At 32.2% G+C, this 21276-nt stretch overlaps 1 protein-coding gene across 1 annotated transcript in view; it reads left to right on the forward strand.

The window, feature by feature from the left end:
* Positions 1 to 21276, forward strand: part of DOK6 (docking protein 6) — a 709371-nt gene that overhangs the window by 306971 nt on the left and 381124 nt on the right. The window contains exon 3 of the mRNA XM_074201732.1: positions 11590 to 11704. Coding sequence (XP_074057833.1) covers positions 11590 to 11704 — 115 coding nt within the window. The remainder of the gene's footprint in view (positions 1 to 11589; positions 11705 to 21276) is intronic.

A 21276-nucleotide genomic window follows, 5' to 3' on the forward strand; every position in this document is an offset into this window, starting at 1 on the left:
CTGTATCATCTTGTCTCTTAACATTTATGTACTGTTGTGAATACAATTAATTATGTAGATATTGAAATAAAATAGGTATGCCATCTAATAGAGCATAGTACAAAATCATTAAGTGAAAGGCAGAAGGAATTTGTGGGAAAAAGTAGGTATATTTTTTATAAACACTAACAAAACTTTAACATTTGTCTTCAAGTTACTTTTCCCAAATCATAACAGTGAGGAAAGTATTGAAAGTCTTGTGATATGCATTTTATGGTTGAGAAAGCAAAGATCCCTGTAACAGGGTTCAGCCAAATAGATTCAATTCCAACTATCTCTAATAAAATATCAGGAATAAAAGTTCATAGGATATTTCAAATATTGGTACTATAAATGTTAGAAGTGAAGTGAAGTCCCCTTTGAATCTATGAGGAATAATGGATTTCAAGCACTTTTATCTTTATATTTAAAATCTATTTGGTTTTTTTTTTCTAGTTCAATTCCTGAGTGTGCATAGAACTGAGAGTCAGAAGTCCTAGTTACTCTAAGTGAACTTCATATTTTATAATTTTCCAAGCATTGGAACACATGTATAAAAACTTTATTTAAATGCAGTTATGAAAAAAACTTTATTTAAATTCAGTTATGAAGTCAACTTTATTTAAATTCAGTTATGAAGTCAAATTTTCTTGGCTTATACCACAGACATAAAGCATTCTCTCTGAATTATGTAATAAGTTTCCATGTAAATTTAGGCTGCTATTTATTTTATAGTATAAGTAAAATATCAAATTGAAGTTACTTAAGAAATTAGAAGACAAAAGTAAATTCTAAAGCTAGTGATCCCAAAGGAAGCCTACCATTCAATTGCAATTTGGCAACTGGACATTCACATACAGTGAAAAGAAAAGAATTGTCACATAGAAAGAATTAAAACAGAAAAGATTACCTCTCTTTGTTTATACTTGGTATGTTGTAATTATATCATTGGTAAAATCAGACTTCTTTTCTCTATCTCTTATTGCTCTGTCTTTTTGTGCCCCACTTCTCTCTCTCTTTCTTTCACTCTCCCTTTATCAAATTCTATGGATTTAATTATACCTTTTTGTAGATTATTTGACTGCTAGATCTTTTGCTTCAGCCCCAGTCTTTCCCCTGAGGTAAAATTCTATTTCACTAACTACCTATTACACATTCTTAATATGGTTTCCCAGAGTCATTTCAACTTCCAAATATCCAAAACATACTTCATTATCCCTCCCAGATACACCCCAAATTCACCTTATTTCCAAACTCCGATATTTTTGTCAAAAGCAACATCATTCTGCCAAGTACATAGTTTTGTATTATCCTTGATTCCAATTTTTTTCTAAACCAATATATCCAATTAGTTGTTAGATCTTGTCATTTCTATCTTTACAAAAATATCATATGTATTTCTATTCTCCCTGTTCACACTAGGGTTATACCACCCTACTTCAGGCTCTCATCAACTCTCACCAGTACTATTACAATAACTATTACAATGACAAGTACAATAACAAGTATAATAACTATTGCAATTACTTTCCCTAATAAGTCCTGCCACTTTATTCCACCTTCCACAAAGCAGATAATATTGTTGTTCTCTGTTCAATAATCTTTTTAGATTTTCTGTTGCCTATAGGATGAAAAATAAACTCATCTAATTTAAAATCCCTTCAAAATATACACAAAACCTTGCTTCCTAGTCTCATCTATTATATTTTACTGTCTTATATGGTACATACACTATTCTACAGTCAAAACTGTATTTCTTCCATTCATTATCTATAGAATTCTAGCTCCTACTTCTTTGGTTATACATTGGGTTTTCTCCAGACCTGAAATGCACTCCCTCTCCACTTCTATCTCATAAAATACCTCTTTTTCTTCAAGAAGCTACTCTCATGCTATTTATATATATATATTCATGTCTTCCCAATTAGATTGTAAGCTCTCAAGAGTCTGAATTAGTTATTCTTGGTATTTTTATTCCTAGCACCTTGCACAGTGCCCGGCACATATTTTTTGTTTAAAAAATGTTTTATGAATATTTGGTTTTGATTGTATTCATTTTAAATATATGCATAATGTTTTCAAAATACTTAAACAGAGAGTAAGACACAGAAAAAAAAGTAGACTCTAAGTGAACTTCATATTTTATAATTTTTCAAGCATTGGAACACATATATAAAAACTTTATTTAAATTCAGTTATGAAAAAAAACTGAAGTCAACTTTTCTTGGCTTATACCACAGACATAAAGTATTCTCTGTGAATTATGTAATAAGTTTCCATGAAAATTTAGGCTGCTATTTATTTTATAGTATATGTAAAATAGTGTGCCATTGGTTTTAGCGTACCTTGAAACTAAACCAAAATATTGTCACAATGTACATATATCTGTGAGGTGTCTGATAAGTATACCATTCAGTCATTTGCACTTTACTGTATACCCTGTACTAGTCTCCAGTAACAAAAGGAAAAGGAGACCATTTATTTTTCCAATTATAGGCAAAAGTAATTTTCAACATTCATCAATTTACGTGTTTATGAGTCCCACATCTTTCTACCAACCTCACTTCCTGCTCCTGCAAATTTTCTAGTAAAAAATGTATAAGTACAACTGTGTTCAACATGTTTCCATATTAGTCATGTTGTGAAAGAGGAATTATAATTAAGGGGAGAAAAACAAGAGAAAAAAAGAAAAAAAATAAAAGAAGTTTTAAAAAGTGAACATAGTATGTTTTGCTCTGGATTCAGACTCCATAGATTTTTCTCTAGATTTGGATGGCATTTTCCATAACAGGTCTATCAACATTGTCCTTGATCACTAAACTGATGAGAGGAACTTCATCCATCATAGTTGATCATTTCACAATGTCTATTAATTTGAACACTGTTCTCTTGATTCTATTCATTTAACTCAGCATCATTTCATGCAAGTCTTTTCATTCTTCTCTAAAGTCTTCATGATTTTTTAAACAGAATTATAGTAATCTATAGTATTCATATATTAACGTGTTCAGTCATATCCAAATTGATGGGCATCCACTCTGTTTGCAAATCTTTGGCACTATAAAAAAATTTGCTATAAATATTTTGAACATGTGGGACTCTTCCTATTTTTTCAGGATATAGAGCTAAAAGTGGTATGACTGGATCAAAGGGTATGCAGTTTTATTACCCTTTGAGCATAGTTCCAAATTGTTCTCCAGAATGAATAAACCAGTTCACAACTCCACCAACAGTGCATTAGTGCTCCAATTTTCCTACATCCTCTCCTACATTGATCAATTCCCCTTTTTGTCAATTTAGCCAATCTGATAGCTGTTAATTTGTTTTAATTTGTATTTCTCTAATCAATAATGATTTGGAGCATTTTTTCATATAACTATAAAGTTTTAATTTCTTCATCTGAATTCATCAATTGGAGAATGAATTATTATCTCATAAATTTGATTCAGTTCTCTATATATTTTAGAAATGAGTTCTTTATCAGAAACAATAACTGGGAAACAATTTTCATAATTTTTATTTGATCACAATCTGATTCCTTCTCCATTGATCAAACAGAGTATTCCATGTTCTCTTAATTGGTCTTTGAAAATCATCATTTATTTCTAAATCCTGTACTGATTTCAACCTTATGTTGGTATGGGGTGTGAGATGTAGGTCTATGTCTAGTTTTTGCCACACTATTCTCCAGTTTTCTTAGCAGTTATTGTTGATTTGTGAGTTATTATCCCAAAAACTAGTGTCTTTGGGTTTATCAAACAGATTACTGTGCTCATTTACTACTGTTTCTTTTGTTCCTAATCTAATCTACTGATCTACTTCTCTGTTTCTTAGCCAGTACCAGACAGTTTTGATGACTTTTGCTTTATCTAGCTAGGCTATCATCTAGCTAGGCCACCTTCATTTTCATGTTTTTCATTACATTCCTTGATCTTTTACTGTTCCATATGAATTTTGTTTCTATTTTTTCTAGCTCTGTAAAGTAGTTTTTTTGATAGTTTAATTGGTATGGCATTGAATAAGTAACTCAATTTAAGTAAAATTGTCATTATTTATTATATTAGCCCAGTCTAACCATGAGCAACTGACATTTTTCCAATTATTTACAGCTGTCTTTAGTTTTGGGAAAACTATTTTGTAATTTTGTTCATATAATTTTCTGGGCTTGTTTTGGTAGGTTCCCAAGTTGGGTTTTTTTTTGCCTATAATTACTTTAAATGGAGTTTTTCTTTTTTTTGTATCTTGCTCTTGGACTTTATTGATCATATATAGAAATGCTGATGATTTGTATGGGTTTATTTTATATCCCGCTACTTTGCTGAAGTTGTTAATTGTTTCTAATAGCTTTTTTTTTAGTTGATCTTCTAGGGTTCACTAAGTATACTATCAGTTTGTTTACAAAGAGTGACCATTGTATTTCCTAAAACTAACATTTCTAATACAACATCAAATAGTAGTGGTAATAATTGGCATCCTTATTTCACCCTTGATCTTATTTGAAATGCTGCTGGTGTATACCCATTACATATAATGCTTAGTGGCTAATAACTCCTAAATTGATTATTAATCCTCAAGTGATAGCAATGAAAATTACTTATAGAGTATATATCCCTGTCCTAGGAGATGCTGAGAGAAAACTTGGCATAGACTTTGGAATCTTGTCTTGTAATTATTTGAAGATTTTTAATCTAATCTTTCTTTTCGTAATGAAAAATGGCAGAATGATCTCTTAATACCCTAAATGATAACTTATTACTCTTATTTATAAAGAATTATAGTTTGTTGAAATATGGCTGACAATCACTTTTAATTATTTTATTTATTTGGTGATAAATAATAACATAAGAATTAATATAATTGTAATCTCATTTCTAGTAAAGACCAATGTGAAGATCATGGCCCAATCATTTAATCTTTTTGAATCTTATCTCTATGCCTGTAACTGAGATTTATAAAAATAATGTCTTTATAAAATATGGCACATATAGCTATAAAATGCTCTATATAAAGGGATAACAGTATAACTGTGATATGTGTAAAAATTTTTCAGTTTTTCTTAAAAAAGTATACAAAATGGTATTTGTATGAAACATTATATAATCACAAGTATTAGAATTGGAAGGACCTTAAAAATCATCTAGGCTAATTATTTTATTCAGAGACAAAAGGTTTTGCCTAATTTCTCACAAGTAATAAATTGAAGATAAGGGATTTAAATTTCAGACTTCTGAATACAAGTCTAGTACAATGTTTTGTAGCATTCATGTATGTTTAATTTCTGAAAGAGTGAAATATTTAAAAGTAATATATTTAGAAGAATTGTCAAGGTCAATAGAAGTGTAGAAATAAAAGAAAGGAAAACTGATCTATTTATACAAAAATGTTTATCGTGGCCTTTTTCATGGTAAACCAAACTGAAAACTAAGGTAGTTTCCTTCCCCCTCCCACCACAGAAAGGGAAATAGGTATATCCATTATGCATGTGAATTTAATGTAATATTACTGTATTATTAGAAACGAAAAAGTGGACAGTATCAGAGGATTGGGACAATTACTAATAAGTAACTTAAAATGAAATCTGAAGGACTAGGAGAACAATTTTGATAATGCTAACAACTTTGTAGAAAAATTTAAAAAAATTTATATTCTGATCAATGAAATGATAAAACATTAGCCTAGACTATTAAAGATGAAACTTGCCATCTACCTGCCTTCCAACAAAGTGGTTGACTTAAAATGTAGAATGAGACATATATTTCTGGATGTTATCAATGCAGAAATTTGTTTTTCTGTACTATGCATATTTGCTACATGGATTATATTTGTTATTTTTAAATGGATAGTAGTAAGGGAGTTATTAATGTTCATAAAATAAATATGTACATACATAAAAAGCTGATATAACCAAGATTGTATGTTATAATTAGGCAGATATTTACTTTTTTAGCTAAGAACTTCCTAAAAGACATCCCTAAACCTGGAATGAACTCCTTTGTAAGTGGTTGAAATTTTCCTCATTAAAATATTGGCTCAAAAGTTGCATAGATAGTGGTAGGAATATTTTCATTTGTCTGTTTGTTATGGGGTTGAAGTGACTTGCCCAAGGTCACACAGCTAGTAAATGTCAAATGTTTGAATTTGAACTCAGGTTTTCTTGACTTCAGGGCTGTTGCTCTTTCCATTGAACCACTTAGCTGCCGCATATTGGATTATTTTAAAGAGGATGAATGTATGCATTAGATCAGAAATTGAAGTAGAATACTTCTGAAATTCCTTCCAACTCTCAGATTCTGTGTTTCTTTAAGGTTCTATGGACTGCTTAGAGCTTGGCTAGACACATACCAAGGTCATCCATTAAAACTTGGGCCTTTGCCTGTGTCTTGATTTTTGTTTTGTCACTGGACTTTGATTTCTCTGGAAGAGAGAGTGAAGCCGACTACTTTGTGCAACTATGCTTCATTTAAATCCAATTCAATGTAAAGTCAAAACATTAATCCAATGATATAATTCAAAAATAGGTGGATAGCAACTTTCATTAAGCCTTTTATTTTGAATTATTTTCTAATAAAGGAGATATTTTTTGTGATAATACATTCTCATTTTCTCATCTCTTTCCCTTTATGACCAAGAAAGGGCAAGTATTCGAGGAAAAATACTAAAGAAAAAGGAAGCTGAGGCATCTATGGTATGTCAGTATAGTAAATTAACCAACATGGAAAGCAATTCTAAAAAGTTTAATGCCATGCACACAACAAAAAAGCTAGGAAGTCATGGTTAAAGCATAGCCTTTCTCACTAAAATAAATTTCTGTCAACTGCATCACCTGCATGGCAAATCTACAAAAGGTCATTCCAAATGTTAAACAAATCTATCCATTTCTTCACATACTTGTCTAAGTAATATTTTAATATTCAATAGTAAACTAGGATGCACTTTTCTTCTTTAAATGCCCAAATTGTTCCTGAGAAAATTCAAAATGATTCACATTGGTTTAGAGCTTTTTAGTTGATAGCATTCTTCTTACACTGTGGTACAAGTCTTATCTGTTTTTGACAAATAAGGAAACATTCTCAGAGAGTTATGCTGATTTATCCAGAGCATTGAACTAGTAGTAAATGTTGCATGCAAGAGCCCAAGTAAGTTTATTTTATGACTCTTTGCAGCATGACCAATCCATAAGTCTCTGATATATATATATATATATATATATATATATATATATATATATATATATATATAAAATGCCACTTATTCATTTATTTTTACCATTCAGTTAAAGATTTTTGAGTTCTAAATTCTTTCCCTTTTATCCCTCCCCCCACCAATTTAGAAGGAAAGCAATATTATCTCAATTATGGAGTCATACAAAACATATTTCCAATATTAATCGTGTTAAGAAAAACAAGAAAAATACAGTGACAAAGGATGCTTCAATTTGCATGTAGAGTTCATCATTTCTCTCTCTGCAAGTGGCTAGTCTTTTAAATCATATATCTCTGGAATTTCTTGGATCATTGTCTTGAACAGAGTAGCTAGGTCTTTCAAAGTTGATCATCATTACAATATTGCTTTTACAGTGCACAATGTCTTCCTGGTTCTGCTCACTTCTTAAAGTATATATTTAATGAGAAAAATAGTCCTGTAACTATCCTTGTTTCTCCTTAAAGATTTAATAAAAATGCAGGAGGTCAATAGTCAATCCAATACACATCCTATAAATGATAGGAAATCCATTGCAGTGGAGAATAATTTAATACTAACTATTTTCTGATGCTGATCTGATATGAAGGGAACAAAGTTTAACATAATGGAATTATTCACAGCTTGAGAATTTTAAAATAATCCCTAGTATTGATTCCTCAAAAGGAACATTTTAACTTTTATTGATTTGGGGGATTTTGGTTTTTTGTTTTTTTGCAAGGCAATGGTGTTAAGTGGCTTGCCCAAGGCCGCACAGCCAAGTAATTATTAACTGTCTGAGGCTGGATTTGAACTCAGGTACTTCCTGACTCCAGGGCTAGTGCCTATCCACTACACCACCTAGCTGTCCCAAATTCTTTGGTTTTTAAATTCCCTTTTACTCCCCATTAAATCCATTCCCTTTCTCCTTACCACTCCCCTTTTTCCATTTGATAATGTAATATTAAAAAAAGAAAAAATCAAAATTGCTGATGAATATCTGAATCATTTCTTTCATTATATGCAGTAAAAATTAACTTTAAGAAATGATTAGCTTGAAATTTTTCCCAGTAAAGTGTTTGGGGAAGCAATGATAGAGCTAGCCACCTTTCCAGTTTTACTCTTCCTTCACTTTTGAGCCAAGCTCTTCTGTTAGTCAATTCAACTAGCTGTCTCATCTAAATTTTAAATCTTGAGTATGACTCTTAATTTTCTTTACTGAGGGCATCATCTATTGACTTAATAAAAAAAAACTAAAATATTGTCTTAAAGTTATTCTCAAAGTATTACTATCCTCCTGTCTTCATATCATCTAATCTGTTTTATTCATTGTTCTAATTTAATGGAGCATTTCCTGAATATTGTTTTTCTCTGTCTATATAATTACTTCCAATGTCCATTTCTACTCATTTCTCAATTTCTCTGTCTTCAAATTCTCACTTTTAGTGCTGTCCCTTCTTATAAATTTTCAGCACTGCTGTCAAAGTTGTCTTTTCTACCTTCCATCTTGACTATATAAGACGCTTCTTTAAGACTTTATGTTGCTTTCTGACAGAGAACAATATAAACCAAGAATTCTTACCTTCCACTTCAAAGTTGTTCATCAGTGTAACTTGGATGACTTTGTCCCCTTTCTCTGTCTGTTTCCCATAAGAATAGATGTGATCAAGGGCAGCTAGGTGGCGCAGTGAATACAGCAGTGACTCTGGAGTCAGGAGGACCTGAGTTCAAATCCAGCCTCAGACACTTAATAATTGCCTGTGTGGCCTTGGACAAGCCGCTTAACTCCATTTGCTTTGTAAAAAAAAAAAAAAAAAAAAACCTAAAAAAAAGAATAGATGTGATCAGACATCGCAGCCCAATGCTGAAAAGTTGAAAAATGCACTTCTTTTAAAAAGACACTGATGCTGCAAAAGCTTGCCCAGAAAATATCCTTTAGTCCCAGAAGTGTTGACCAAACAGAGCAGACCTAAACTAAAGATATCCTTGACCTGATATAATTGGAAATACAGTGAGAACATTAGGCAGTTGCATGAACAGCTATTATCAAAACATTCCTGTCTCATAATATAGAAGGTTCCTTGGAATTTTATTGCCTTTAGCAACACAACTTGATTCCTGAACTTCCTTTTTGTATTTTCTGAACATTTCCCTTGAAATGTTGCTTTTTTTTTCTTTTACCCTGTTCATAATTACTGTGTTTTCCTAATTGGCTAGTCCCTTTTGCCTCAGGTTGGCAACATTGTTTGTGTAATATGTACTGGCACCACTGGTCAGATGATGTAGTAATAAACACTGCCCTTAGGTTTTTCTAGTGAAGATTACACAATATTTCTTTAGCTTATTCCATTTATTGAGCTAATGTTTTTCCATATCCCATGTTTCATATTCTGTTTGAAATTCTCTCTTTATACAAGTTTTCTAAGATTTCTACTTTCATCCCTGCCTCTTAAATTCTACTACCTCTTAAAATCTTTCCCCAACTAACTGTGGGACTAATTTAATTCCCCTTAATTCACCTTCTTTATTATCTGTTCCCATAAGTGAATTCATCAATTTCCTTATCTAAATATAACTCACTAATTGTATGCCCTTTTATATCTCTGTGACATTATTGACATCCTTAGATTGTGGATTCCTAATATAGGATAGCATATAAAAAAGGTGCTTAATAAAACTGGAAGACTGATTAATTACTCAACCCCTTTTTAAACAACTTAGAGAGGTGTGGGCTAGATGATTCTACATTTATTTCCTTCAGAACTGTTTGAATAATTAGATGCAAAGAACTGTGATTATGAATTGATGGGGTTAGTAGAGTGATCTGGAGTTTTGCCTCTTCTATTATGCTCAACATTTTTAATTACAAAGGTTGGTGAGTGTTGTGTGTTGCCCAAATTGGTTGTGGTTATAAACGTGAGTCTTTCTAGAGATGATTTTCAGAGAGGTATAACTAGATATCTCGAAAGACTCTCCTATACCTCTTCTTCTTGAAGGGAGATTTTGATTCCTTACAGGAAGGTAGACAAAAAGTTGGAAACAGAGGCTGACCATTCTCTTTGCCAAAACATGGAATACCAGAATAGATTATATATTTATTGACCAGAAATATTATTTCTAGAAGAAATAATTTTAGGATTCAAGCTAAGTTTCAGATCACTTAATGGGGAATGCCTTAATGGGACAGTGCACCCAAGACATATATTCAAGTTTTGACTTCTATGGAATGAAATCATTTGGTTCATTTGATAGTAAACAGAAATAAGAAAAGATATGCAGATGAGAATATACTAGGGAATGCATAGAGAAAATGAACTCTGTCTATCATTGGGAGCAAACTATCTCAACTCAACAGACAGACAGAAAGATCTCACTAAAAACTTACTCCAGGGAAAATTTCCCAGAGTATCTAGGGAAGTAAGGTTGGGGTAGGAACATGATTGATATTCTAGCTCTTCTGCTTATTGTCTTTATTTTATTTTAGCTTTTTTAAGAGAATAGGGTTAAGTGACTTGCTCAAGGTCACAGAGCCAAGTATTAAGTGTCTGAGGTCAGATTTGAACTCTTGGTGTTCTATACACTGTGCTACCTAACTGCATATTGTCTCTTTTTCCTTCAGTTACCCAAAGAGAATCTAGAACCACTTGTTTTTTGTTCTAAAAACTGGATCCAGAAGACCAGGATCTCTGTTCTCCCAGACTTTTGCCAACCACATTCCCCTATAGAGCATTCAGTAATTAATCAATCTCCACCAGTGAGAAGTTATATGGAAATTAACTTTGAGTCACAAATTACATAATCAATAATTGGAAGAAAGTATGGATGGTATGATTCTCAAAATTCTTGATGTCGCAAGATTAGGAAGGATAGTTATCATGTTGGATGGCAGAATCTCTGCCCCAAAATATCTCATCTGGCTAGCATAACAAACTGAATCTGTTTAAATGTAATATGATAACTTTAAATATTCCAATATAAAGAGGATTAAATTTGCTGGTAATAAGACCTTACTGCCGTTAAGACTAATAAGTAAAGATGTATTAATTGAGAAGTTTGTAAAATTTTCTCTAGATATGTTCACTTCCTTTTTTTCTTTTTTTTTCTTTTAATCTGAAAACTGTTTGTTATTCTTTGTTGCAAAGCTGCAAAGCCAGAAGAGTCAATTATATGACTGCTCAAGTTTTATTCAGAAGTCTTGAGAAATATTAATTCTGATGACTAGATAACACTGAGGAAAATCTAAGGATAAACATTAGCAAAACAACAACAAAAACTAAATAAAGCTCCCTTTAGAAGTGATTTAAAATGAGATTGAAATATTTTGGTTATATATTATTCATTAAAAATTTACACTATCTCCTTGGTTTAAAATAAGTGTTTCTTTCTATCAAGGTAACTGAACTGCACAACATCAAAAACATAACCAGACTGCCTCGAGAGACCAAAAAGCATGCAGTGGCAATTATCTTTCATGATGAGACGTCAAAAACATTTGCCTGTGAGTCAGGTAAGCAATTACTAGTATTGCTCCAGCTAGGAGAAATTGAACTATTTCCAAAACAATGGCACAAATATATTAAGATACTGTACTGACTAGGTTACCTTATCTTAATGAGAATGTTCTAGATATTTCATTTTAAAAAGAAATTGCAAATAATGATTTTTCAGATGTTTTGAATATTTGTTTATTATCTACCTTTGCTGAATGTTGCTTCCATATGGTCTGAGGACTCTGTAAGTTCTCTGTCCTCACTTTTAGAATTAAGAAAACAGTACTGGCAAGATGTGATTTAGTAGCATTTGAGATGTATAGACATGTTCATGCTAAATAGTGCTAAGCTATTGGTAAGAAGATAGTAATGCTGTCATTGCAGAAGAGCAACAAAGCACAGTCTGAGTCTCAGGATGATAGAAAACTGAACTTTAAGCAATTTATTATGTGCACAGCTGCTACAGTCTAAAAATAAATAAACCTTCAAATGGATTTTAATGATGTAATTCATAAAGCACCATTTTAGTATTGAGATATGAGGTTAAACATGCTACATTTAATATTTTGAACCCACTGTATTATGGAGTATATTCCTTTTGGTTGGCATCTAATTATATCTTAATGAGAAATAATGTGAAATAGTTGATAAGACTGGCCAAAAAAGCTATCATTGTGAAAGATAATATTCTTAGTCTCCTAGAGCTGCAAACCAGGTGGCATTCTCATCTCCTCACTACTGTTCACCCCACACATCCAATCCATTGTCAAAACACCTTTCTTCTATTCATGTAGGCACAACCCTGTATCAGGCCTTCATCACCTCACCTACTCAACTCTAATAGCCTTTAAACTGATCTTCTTTTCTCATATTTTTCTTCCCACTCTGACTGAAGGTGATTTTTCTGAAGTATGGGTCTGATCATGTCTTTTCTGTCTTTTTTTTTGCAAGGCAATGGGGTTAAGTGGATTGCCCAAGGCCACACAGCTGGGTAATTATTAAGTGTCTGAGGCCAGATTTGAACTCAAGTACTGACTACAGGGTAGGTGCTCTATCCACTGCACCACTTAGCTGCCCCCAATCATGTCTTCTCAAAAAACTGCAATGGTTCCTATTTCCTCCAACATAAAATGTTAAAAAAAATTCTTTGTTGGTCATCTAAGGATATTCAAACCCTGTACCCTTCCTACCTTTACAGTCTTGTCATGATTTATTTCTCTCTACACATTATATAACATAACTACTTTACATGCAGTTACTGGAATACAATATTTCTCCTACCATCTTTGTACCTTTGCACCATGACTAGAATGTTCTCTACCATCACCTTTACCTGGTTTCCTTTAAAAATTCATCTCAGCAAAGAATTGGAAATCAAGTAAATGTCCTTCAGTTAGGGAATGGCTTAGCAAACTGTGGTATATGTCTGTGATGGAACACTATAGTTCTATTAGAAACCAGGAGGGATGGGAATTCAGGGAAGCCTGGAGGGATCTGCATGAATTGATGCTGAGTGAGATGAGCAGAACCAGAAAAACACTGTACACCCTATCAGCAACATGGGGGTGATATTCAACCTTGATGGACTTGCTCATTCCATTAGTGCAACAAACAGGGACAATTTTGGGCTGTCTGCAATGGAGAATACCATCTGTATCCAGATAAAGAGCCATGGAGTTTGAACAAATTTCAAGGACTATTCCCTTTAATTTAAGGGGAAAAAAACCAGATATCTTATTGTTTGATCTTGTTATCTCTTATACTTTTTGTTTCTTCCTTAAGGATGTGATTTCTCTCTCATCACACTCAATTTGGATCAATGTACAACATGGAAAAAAAATAAAGACTGACAGATTGCTTTCCATGGGGGGGGGCGTAAGATGGGGGGATTGTAAAACTCAAAACTCAAATAAAATCTTTAAAAAAAATTTATCTCAAATTTCACCTTCTGTGGAGGTACTTCTTGCTTCTCCCTACCTGCTAATAACTACTTCCTTTAAGAATATTTTCTTCTTTCTGTCTTTTTCTCTCTTCAAGTTTTTTTTTTTTTGTTTGTTTTAGTTTTTGCAAGGTAATGGGGTTAAGTGGCTTGCCCAAGGCCACACAGCTATAATTATTAAGTGTCTGAGGCCCCATTTGAACTCGGGTACTCCTGACTCCAGGGTCGGTGCTCTATTCACTGCGCCACCTAGCCGCCCCTCTTCAAGTTTTTATTAAGCATCAGGGATTGTATAAGCATATAAAAGGACAAAATTCTCAAAGGACTCATATTATAATGATAGGGACAACATGCAAATAAGTAAGTATATGCAAGATATATGCCCTATAATTGTGTGTGTATGCACACTGTATATATATATATATATATATATTTCCAGTTTAGATTAACACTCAACACTTAATAAGCAATTAATTAATACTTGCCTGCTGTAAATGGAAAGGTATTATTTTTAGTTTAAATTCAGAAAAATATCAATTTTGTAAACAAAGATCAATATAAGGAATGCTACTAATAATATTAGAAATACCATAGAGAAGAAATTTCCTTTAAATTAAGAAATGCAAAAATCTGAAATAAAACCATTGCAAAGTCAAAGTAGGCTTATTAAAATAGAAATAGTAACAAAAATTATAGATAGCATTTAATAGCACTCTAAAATTTTAAAGTATTTAAAAAAATTCTTGTTTAAGCCTCATTAAAACCAATTGAGGTAGATAGTATAAGGCACTATTATCTTTTTTGATAAGGAAATTGAGGGTCAAGGTGCTTAAGTGATTGACCAGTGTTATAGGTGAGCTTTATGCTTGCTATCTTCTAAAATTAAAAGAAAAATACTATAACATTATTTTTGCTTATCAGTAAATATACCAAATAGCAGTAATAATAATAATAATAATAATAATAATAATAATAATCTTTTTGATCAAATTCAATTAGAACATTTAAATATATTTCAATACTGAATATTCATAATCTGAAAGGTACAGAGAATGAAAAGATGTCAAAATATACAGACCAAGAAAAGGCATTTAAAATCATGTAGAAATCCTTGTTATCTGTCCCTGGAGTTGTACCAAGAATGATTGCAGTGAGGCTAAAGAGACTGAGTTTACATTCCAATTATTTTATTCAACTACAAAAAGGAAAAAAAAATTACCCACTGATATCTGCAGAATATTGAATATAAAAGAATTACAAGAGGATAGCAACTCATCCCAGAATTATTTCTCTCTAAATCCAATAAAAATGATAAGATGATGATGATGATGATAAAAATAATAATAGTTATGATAATAGACATGAAGCTATTATTAATGATAGAAAGAATATAAGATAAGATGGATAATAAATCAAATATATTGTTTATTAGTGTTATGTTCTTTGTAACATTCCTGACAATAACATTCTTTATAAGAGCAATGCAAAAAATAGTCTTGCTTTACAGGTGAAGAAATTGAGCCTCTAAGGAGCTAACTGACTTTCCTAAGGTCACTAATCACATTAATATGGAGTCCCAATTCAAATTCATGTTTTCTAACTCCATGTGATTAAAAAAAAATCTCATAATATAACATTACTATATTGCATTATTATATGGAACCTCATTGACAATGTGATAGAATACATTTTTGTTTTATAATAAGAAGATGATATTTTAAACAATTTGCTATCTTAAATTGTCATTTCTTGTTAGGCACCATTGAGAAATTAAGGTAGAAGTTTCTGAAGGTCAATTTTGACCCTTAATTTAATAAAAAAAATTGGGCATTTCTGGCACAGAATCAAGATGGTGTTGTGAAGTTAACATGCTCCCAGAACTCTTCCTTACCAAAGATAAATGAAGCCTCTATAATGACTTTCAAGCTACAGATCACAGTAAGGAAAAGAGAAGATTCAAAGAAGTTTTCAGTGGAAGATATCATAGAGGAAATTAAGTGTAGGTCTATCTCTTTAGGGGAAAAGGGGAAGTAAAGTCCAGGAAGTGGGAGGAGGTTTTTTAGCCACAGTGCAATTCAAGTTCTGATAGCTTGACAACAGCAGAGGTTCTGGTAGCTAGATAGAAAGCCAACAGGGAGAATCCCAACTCCAACAAAGTCTAAACCCCGGGAATACCTGGTAAAAGACTGACTAGATTGGGGAAATAACCATTGCTCAGCCAGAACTTGGATATAAAGAAAGAAGCAAACCTTTGCAAAGGCAAGGAATAGACTGCATAGGCAACATCTTGGGGAATGACAAGCCAGGGATCAGACCCCATCCCCAGCAAAAAAAAAAAAAAAAAAAAAAAAAAAAAATTAAAAGCTTGGATCTATACTCCCTCTACCCCAGGAGCAGAGGGAAAAAAACCAAAGATGAGCAAAAGAAACTAAAAGAGTGCTCACCATAGAAAGCTACTTTACAAAGAGGATAACAATACCAGGTCTGAAGAAGAAACTAGTGAAAAATCACTTATAGGGAAAGTATCAAAACAGTCTATGAATGGGGCTCAAAGACAAAAGCTCATCAAAGAACTTGAAAAAAGAATTTAAAAAGCAAAGAAGAGAGGAATAAGAAAAATGGAAAAAAGAAATGAGAATTTTGCAGGAAAATTATGAAAAAATTGAGCAGAGAATTCAACACTTTAAAAAGGAAACACAAGAGGTAATTGAAGGAAAAGACCCCCAAAATTAGATAATAGAAACCATTGAATCTAACAAGACTATAAGATTCCATCAAACAAAACAAAAAGACTGAAAAAAAATTGAAGAAAATGCAAAGTACCTCTTTCGAGAAGACAAATGACTTGGAAAATAGATACAGAAGAGACAGGCTATGAATCATCAGACTACCAGAAAGCCTAGAACAAAAAAAGAACCTAGAAAACATCAGGCAGGGAATTATAAGGGAAAATTGTCCAAAACTGCCAAAACAAGAAAACGATATAATCCTTGGAAGAATATGCGAAATCCCCTCCAGAAAGAGACCCCAGGATAAAAATTCCAAGGACTATTATAGCCAAGTTCCAGAACTCTGAAATAAAGAGACTATTGCAAGCAGAAAAAAGAAAACAATTCAAATACAAAGGAAGCACAATCAGACTCACACAGATCCTATTAGTCTCAAAATTGAAGGATTGGAAGACATGGAATAACAATTAAAGGAGAACAAAAAACCTGGGATTACACCCCAGAATGTACTACCCTGCAAAATTCAGCAGATACTGTCCAGGGAAAAGATGGATGCTCAATAAAATAGAGGACTTTCAGAATTTTCTGATGGAAATACCAGAAGTAAACAGAGAATTCAATTGCCAAATACAAGATTCAAGAGTTGCATATAAAGGTAAATGAAAAGGGTAAAGAGAAAAAAAAATGATGGTGAAGACCATCAAATTGTATACAACCCAAAAAGGAAAGATATAACACTTCTTTTTTTTTTTTTTTTTTGCAAGGCAGTGGGGTTAAAGTAGCTTGCCCAAGGTCACACGGCTAGGTAATTATTAAGTGTCTGAGGCCGAATTTGAACTCAGGTACTCCTGACTCCAAGGCCAGTGCTCTATCCACTGTGCCACCTAGCTGCCCCCCACTGTGCTACCTAGCCGCTCCGATATAACACTTCTTAATCTTTAGAACTTTAGTTCTCTTAGGACAATTAAAGGATATAATATAATTTAAAGAGTATGGATCTAAAGGATATAGGTATAGTTAAATCGTGCCTCTCCAATGAAGAGGTCCAAGATGACATGTATATCTTTGAGATAAAGAACCCTGATGAAAAGAGGGGTAGTAACTTTAAATTTAAGTGTCTCATCATCCTTTGACCCAGCTTAATTCTGTTGTGCTGACAAAGTTTAGCACTTTGTCTAATGAGGGAATCATAAACTGAGCAGTCCTGAGTCAGTGTATCTCATGATTTACAATTCTGTGTGAAATGAAATTCTCAGGAGACCTTCAGAACCACCAAGTCCTTAGATACCTTTAATATTCTTGTTAATTAAAGTGTTGTTTCACTTACCAAGAGGTTAAGTGCCTTGGGTGGGGAGGCCTGGGTAAAGTAAGTGTGAGAGAAAATAAGCCTGGACTGGAGAGGCACAAGTAGTTAAAGAAATGATTTGCTTTGGATAGAACTTTGGCTCATAAGGAGGATTGTGTAACCTTGGAGATCACTTGTAAAGGGGATAAAGTAAAAAAAAAAATGATTATAATTATAATTTGATGTATTTTGAGACCATGCTGCTTATGAAACAATCAAATAATCAAACTGTTATTGACAATACCTGGTTAATAGTACTAGAGTGATAAATAATACCAGGGGAAGAGGCACAAAGATTTTTAATTTTAGAGAGAAAGAAGGGAGATTGTGAACACTGAGTAAATTCTATTCAATATATTTTGCCCAGAAAAGGGCCAAATTCCCACTTGGGTTTAAAAATCTATTGTAGTTTACAGGGAATGGGGAGGTCAGGGGTCAGGGAAAGATAAGGGAAGAAGGGACTGATAAAAGGGAAGTCAAAAGTATAAGTGAGAATAAACAGAAAGTTGCATTTTAAAAGAAAAGTCAAAGGGGGAAGGGAGTAAAAATTTGGTGAGCAGGAATAAGAGGAAACAGAAAAATATAAATGGAAAAAGATAGCATAATGTGAATGGGATGACCTGTCCCATAAAAAAAGAAGCCGATAGCAGAATGAATTAAAAACCAGAATCCTACAAAATGTTGTTTACAAGAAACACATGTGAAACAGAAAGATACATAGAGGATAAAACTAAAGGCTGGAGAAAAATATATAGTGCCTTGGATGAAGTAAAAAAATCACGGGTAGTGATCCCAATTTGAGATTAAAGTAAAAGCAAAAATCTATCTCATTAAAAGGAAAATACATCTTCTTAAAAGGCACCATTTGTAATGAAGCTTTATCATTACTAAACATGTTCCCACTAGTGGTATAATATCAAAATTCCTAGGAGCAAAGTTGAGTGATATACAAGGAGACATAGAAAGCAAAACTTTAATAATAGGGGAATTCAATCTCCCTCTCTCAGAACCAGATAAATCTAACCACAAAATAAATAAGAAGGAAGTTAAGAAGGTGATTGATCCATCAGTGCAACAACCAGGGCCAATTTTGGGCTATCTGCAATAGAGAATACCGCCTGTATCCAGAGAAAGACTAGTGGAGTTTGAACAGAGACCAAAGACAATTGCCTTCAATTTAGAAAAAAAACAACCTGTTATCTTATTATGTAATTTTGCTATCTCTTATACTTTATTTTTATTCCTTGAGGACATGATTTCTCTCTTATCACATTCAACTAAGATCAATGTATACCATGAAAAAAATGTAAAGACTAACAGAATGCCTTCTCTGGGGGGTGGGGGGGTGAGAAGCAAAAATGGGGGAAAAATTGTAAAACTCAAAAAAAATAAAATCTTTCTAAAAAACAACAACAACAATGACAATATTGATAAAAAAGAATGTGATTGAAATCCTGGAAAACAGATATGATAGACCTCTGGAGAAAATTTAATGGGATAGAAAAGAATATACCTTTTTTCTTCGCAGTACAAGGCACCTTTACCAAAACTGACCATGAACTAGGGCACAAAAACTTTATAATCAAATGCAGAAAGGGAAAACTAATAAATACAAACTTATCACACCATGATGCAATAAAAATTACATGTAATAAAAGGTCATGGAAAGGTAAACTAAAATTAATTGGAAACTAAAAAACTTAATTTTAAATGATGAGTAGATCAAACAGCAAATCATAGAAATAATCAATAATTACATCCAAGAAAATGATAATAACAAGACATTATACTAAAATTTAGGGGATTAAAACAAGGCAGTTTTGAGAGGAAATTTTTTTATCTCTAAAAGCTTATATGAATAAAATAAAGAGGAGATCAAAATTGGGCATGCAACTAAAAAGGTAGAAAAAAGAACAAATTAAGTAGCCTTGATCTCATAAATAAAACTAAGAGTTAATTTTATGAAAAACTCAATAAAATAGACAAACATTTTAAACAAATGTTTGATTTAAAAAAATGAAAGGTATCTAAATTACTAGTATCAAAAATGTAAAAGGATAACTAATCATCAAGGAGTAAATTAAAAACATAATTCAGAGCTACTTTGCTAAATTAGGATAACCTGAATGAAATGGATGAATATTTATAAAAATAAAAACTGACCATTAACAGAAGAGGAAATAAATTACATAAATAACCCTATTTCAGAAAAAGAAATTGAAGAAATCATCAATAACCTCTCCAAGAAAAAGTCTCCAGATCCAGAAGTGAATTGTGCCAAAGATTTCAGGAACAATTAATTCCTGTTCTACATAAATTGTTTTAAAAAAAGAGAAGAAGTTCTGCTAAACTCCTTTTATGACACCAACATGGTGCAGATACCTAAACCAAGAAGAACTAAAACAAAGAAAATTATACAACAATCTCCCTAGTGAATATTAATACAAAAACTCAAATACAATTTTAGCAATGAGACTAGAGCAAGTAATTACCAGGATTATACACCATGATCAAGTAGAATTCATAACAGATAGGCAGGGATGGTTCAATATTAGGAAAATACAACATAATTGAACATATCAATTGCAAAACCAACAGAAATCATATTATTCTCTCAACAGATGCTGAAAAACCCTTTGAAAAATACATCATTCTTATTAAAACGCTAGAAAGTTTAAGAATAAAGTTTAACTTAAATTATAAATAGTATCGATCTAAAACCATAAACAAATGTTATTCATAATGGGAATACACTCCAAGCATTTACAATAAAATCAGAGGTGAAATAAGGATGCTTAATATCATCATTACTATTCAATTTAGTATTAGAATGCTAGCTGTTGCAATAAGAGAAGGAAAAGAAATCGAAGGAATCAAATTGGCAATGAGGAAGCAAAGCTTTCACTCTTTTCAAATGATATGATGGTATACTTAGAGAAACCAAGAAAATCTTCTTTACAAAAACTCCTTGAAACAATTAAATTCAGCGAAGTAGCTGGACATAAAATAAGACCACATAAATCATCAGCATTTCTATATATGAACATCAAAGCCAAGAGCAACAGATAGAAAGAGAAATTCCACTCAAAGCAACTATAGATAACATTAAATACTTGGGACTCTATTACCCAAGACAAATACAGAAACTGTATGAATACAATTTTAAAGCACTTTTCACTCAAATATAGTCATATCCAAATAATTTTTAAAATGTCAATTTCTCATTGTTTGGTTGAGCTAATATGACCAAAATGATAATTCTACCCAAATTAAATTACTTATTCAGTTCCACACCAATCAGACTATCAAATAATTATTTTTATCAAGCTAGAAAAAATAGTAACAAAAATCATCTGGAGGAACAAATGGTCAAGAATAGAAAGGGAACTGATTTAAAAAATGTAAAGGAAGGTAGCCTAGCTCTTCCAAATCTAAAACTATACTATAAACTAGCAGTCATCAAAACTGTCTAGTACTTGTTAAAAATAGAGTAATGGATCAGTGGATTAGGATAGGTTTCAAAAGAAAACACAGTAAATGACTACAGCAATCTATGGTTTGACAAACCCGAAGACA

The sequence above is a fragment of the Macrotis lagotis genome, chromosome X, assembly GCF_037893015.1.
Source record: "Macrotis lagotis isolate mMagLag1 chromosome X, bilby.v1.9.chrom.fasta, whole genome shotgun sequence".
NCBI classification, from domain to species: Eukaryota; Metazoa; Chordata; class Mammalia; order Peramelemorphia; family Peramelidae; genus Macrotis; species Macrotis lagotis.